The 4,532-nt window shown below is 37.8% G+C and overlaps 1 protein-coding gene across 1 annotated transcript; it reads left to right on the forward strand.

Annotated features, from left to right (window-relative positions):
- The first annotated feature begins 1,599 nt into the window (after positions 1–1,599).
- On the forward strand, positions 1,600–2,972 carry LOC149137995 (protein transport protein SEC13 homolog A-like). The gene has a single exon (XM_089447205.1). The coding sequence runs from the start codon at positions 1,785–1,787 to the stop codon at positions 2,709–2,711; it is 927 nt and encodes a 308-aa protein (XP_089303331.1). The 5' UTR covers positions 1,600–1,784; the 3' UTR covers positions 2,712–2,972.
- The last annotated feature ends 1,560 nt before the right edge of the window (positions 2,973–4,532 follow it).

Here is a 4,532-nt window from a genome sequence, read left to right on the forward strand (position 1 = left end):
CACATGCAAAGTTGTTTAGGGTTTTTGTGTGAATTGCATAGACTGAAGTTGCATGCCGAAATTGCAGACTTAAAGTTGCAGGGCCAAAATTTTGACTGAAGTTGCTTTGACAAAGTTTGACCTTCTTTGACTTTGGAAGACTTTCACTCGTTTGGAAGAGATCTTGTTGAAGGGTTGACTTGGTGCTTGGGAGGAACTTTGACTTTGGTCTTTGGGTGTTGGAAGTCTCATTTTGATTTGATTCTATAAGAAGAGAAGTATTCTTTATGGGTTTTCCATTTGGAGGGGTTTTGCCCTTGCTTGGAGCCCATATCTTATGTACTTTTTCTTTTTCTTATCTCCACTGCTTTGGTAATTGCTTGATGAAGAAATGAAAAGTAAGAAAATGCCAACTAATATCACAAGTAATTATCAAATAAGGAAAGTCAACTATAATCTACAAATACTTTAATTTTCCAGCATGAGAAAACATATTGATCATTCACAAAACACTCAATGAATAATTAGAACAACATCCCTTCCATAAGCAAGAACACAAATGAACCCAAGAATAACCAAGTAGAGAAACCTTGAAACAACCACAGAGATCAGGACAAAGATTAAGGAGGCACACAACATAAAGCACCCAGTTGAAACTAACCATAATATTCATAATCCTCTCGTCATAATAACCAATATGAAGACATCTTTTTCATTTGCAAGAATGTGGAAAACTCTCAAATAACAAAGAATGCAAATAAACTCTAGAACAACTGCACATGCAAAGAAAAAGAAGGATGAAACACATAACATATTTACCTAGAACAACCTAAACATTCACAACTTTTGAGCCATAACATTCCCATCCACGACCATTGCATTTACATCAACACCAATTTATTCTCACCACATTCACCACTATAGACATGTGATAACCATGAAATTTCAAACAAATTTTACAATGTTGTAGTCTAAATGTGCTATGAAATGGTCAGTTTTTCTAATAACTCAAAATAATGATAATTTTAGATTGATAGAATGATATTAAATGTTAATATTACATAATTCTATCGAAACAAGGGTATTCAAGAGTGCTGATCCTTTTTCCATTAAAAAAACATGAAAATTAATTTTTGGTAGAGATTACCAAACTAAATTTAAATAATAACTTATCCAAATAAATAAAAAAATAAAAATGTTTTACATCCTCCTTTTTCCTAACATCTTCCACTAAATATTAAATAAATAACTTAATCCAAATAAATAAAATTACATATAACAATGAGTTTTAGCAGCATCACTGACACCTTTTTCCTAACATCTTCCATTAAAAAACATTACTACAACACATAATAAAATAGCTCTATTCACCCATGAAAAAAAAGGTTTAATTAATTAGTGAATAGCCTAAGTTCATAATAACCGTGTTGCTTATTTCAACTTACAATCAAATAAAAATACCCAGTAAGGTGGCTGGAAAGATAGAACTCTACTCTATACTTAGCCGTGGACTAAAAATTGGTTTACGACGAAAAATGAACAATGCGATTATTTATTTATGTATGTTTAATTTTTATCACTAAAAACAAAAATATTGGTCTATAAATAAGAGTGTAAGACTATAAGTATCAATCTCATGATCGGGCAAGAAAATAAGACCACCATTTGTTAGCCTCGGCGAATCACCATTTATGCTACTAGGAAGCACAGATCGATCGGGATAAATTCATCTTCTTGGCTCGCGGACAGCTTCCTTCCCACATTCATCTCGATGTAAATTACAGTCACAGAACTCATCAAGCAATATGTCTCCAGGAGTGAAGCAAACGGGCAGTCAGAAGTTCGAATCCGGCCACCAAGATGTTGTCCATGACGTCACAATGGATTACTACGGGAAACGCATAGCGACCTGCTCTGCGGATCGGACTATAAAGCTTTTCGGCCTGAACGCCTCCGATACCCCAACCCTTCTGGCCTCGCTTACGGGTCACGAAGGCCCTGTCTGGCAGGTCGCTTGGGCTCACCCAAAGTTCGGGTCCATGCTCGCTTCCTGCTCATATGATGGACGCGTAATAATCTGGCGAGAGGGTCAGCAGGAGAATGAATGGTCGCAGGTTCAAGTCTTCAAAGAGCACGAGGCCTCTGTGAATTCGATCTCATGGGCACCCAATGAATTGGGACTCTGCCTGGCCTGTGGTTCCTCTGACGGATCCATAACCGTCTTTACATGCCGCGAGGATGGGTCCTGGGACAAAACGAAGATAGATCAAGCCCACCAGGTGGGCGTGACGGCAGTTTCATGGGCGCCCGCTTCCGCTCCCGGTTCCCTTGTGGGTCAGCCCTCAGATCCCATTCGGAAGCTCGTTTCTGGTGGGTGTGATAATACAGCTAAGGTTTGGAAATTTTACAATGGTTCTTGGAAGCTAGATTGTTTTCCTCCTCTTCAAATGCATACGGACTGGGTTCGGGATGTTGCTTGGGCGCCCAATTTAGGGCTTCCCAAGAGTACTATTGCTAGTTGTTCTCAGGATGGGAAGGTTGTTATATGGACACAGGGGAAAGAAGGGGATAAATGGGAAGGGAAACTTTTGAATGATTTTAAGATCCCCGTCTGGAGGGTCAACTGGTCCTTGACTGGAAACATCTTAGCTGTCGCTGATGGGAACAACAGTGTGACTCTTTGGAAGGAGGCAGTAGACGGGGATTGGAATCAGGTGACCACAGTACAGTGACAAATGTATGCTTCTTTTTACGATTTTGATTTCTTTCCGTTTTAGATTTTGTATTAATGTGCCAAACAGTGAGAACTCACAGGGTTTGTTGCCATATTTGCTTGCTAAAAGTTATTCATTGTAGTATTGAGTATTGCAAATCCGTATGAATACCAGGAGGTTCCTTAATCACGGCAGATAATTATCTCCTACTGTTGAATTTATCTTGGATATGTTGTAAAACTGTTCACATATATTACTATGCTATTTAAATTTGGCAGAGAGGTATCTTGTAGTGTAGATGTTTTCTGCTTGTTTGAGTTGTTTTCAGTCAGAAGTGTTTTCCAGATGAGTTCTATACAGATCGGAAGTGAGTGAACGACAAAATGGATTAGGAAATTTAGAATGTAAGAAAATTTTACATGAAAAGTTATAGATCAGCACCTTAATAGGGTTGATGCGGAGCCACAATATTGCTAACGTTATCTTTTATGCTTATTAATTGTAAGGGAATTTGGTCCAGATAGAAACTTAGAACACAAGAAGAAAACATAAGAAAATATGAATAAACTCCTTCAAAGGAGGCTGTCCACTGTAATTATAGGGGTCAGTTTTAGCCTTTAGGGCTATTAGTTCATGCCGTTTTTTTATTGTTAAAAGTTTTTCGTTGTAGTATTAAGTATTGCAAATCCATTTGAATAAACTAGAAGGTTCCTTTATCATGGCTACTACTATTGAAGTTATCTTGCACATGCTGTAAAACTGTTCACAAATATTCGGTGTTCCAGAAGGATACATCCCCAAGGGTGGGGTGCACACACCTCTCGCACCTGGGATGAGCGGATGCTTGGGGAAACATTCCCCATGTCCCCATTTTGGGGTGACACAGGGAGATGTAGAGGGGGACGTTTCCCCATTGGGGGGATGCGACTCTGTAAAAATAGTGCTTCTAGGTGTCCCCTCTCAAAAAGGGCTAGGTGTCCCCCCATAATTTTGCATGAAAACAATAATTTATGAGTGGGGAAGCTTAATATTCAACCCTAGGGCTCTACTAATACTATGTAATTAATGGCAATGTTAACCAAAAGTGACATTCAACCCTAGGGCCCTACTAATACTATGTAATCAATGGTAATGGTAATTAAGTAAAAGTGACATTCAACCCTATGGCCCTACTAATGCTATGTAATCAATGGTAATGGTAATTAAGTAAAAGTGACATTTTCCTTTATCTTTCATTTTCATCCCTTTACTTAAATTTTTAACATTATCATGAAATGACTTAGGATGTTTGAGAGTTGTTCGAAGTTCATCAGATTTCATATGGAGAAAATATAATTTCATATCCCATTCAAAATTCAGCAGACTTAACGGTTTTCAAAATTGGTGTGTGGGTGGGTGGGTGGGGGGGGGGGTTTGCAATGTTTCCATTGGATTCTATCAAGTTTGAGGGTTTGGAACTAGCATTTAATCAAGAGCACCAAGCTCATAATCATTCCTTTTGAGGGGGGACATGCCCCCCTCAATTTTGTCTAATAAACCTTAAAATTTAAAAAAAGTTAAAAACAAATATCAAAATCTAAACTAATTTGCAATCCCTAACTCACTCTTTCGACTTACCAAGCTTACCTTTACTTGGTTTACCTCGCAACACTATTTGACTTACTAGTTAATTGTTGCTTCTCCTCCCCCACGATGCTCCTTCAATGCTCGTTGTCCATTTTTAATTTCAATTTTAAATTTTGAGTCTTGACTCCAAACCTTAGACTGATTCTTTGACTCGTCACTCTTTACTATTTTTGAGTTAGAGTTATATCAAATTATCAATATACTATTATAGTC

This window comes from Pinus tabuliformis, chromosome X, assembly GCF_031772625.1.
Source record: "Pinus tabuliformis cultivar Carrire ecotype Pingquan chromosome X, CPIR1, whole genome shotgun sequence".
Lineage (NCBI taxonomy): Eukaryota > Viridiplantae > Streptophyta > Pinopsida > Pinales > Pinaceae > Pinus > Pinus tabuliformis.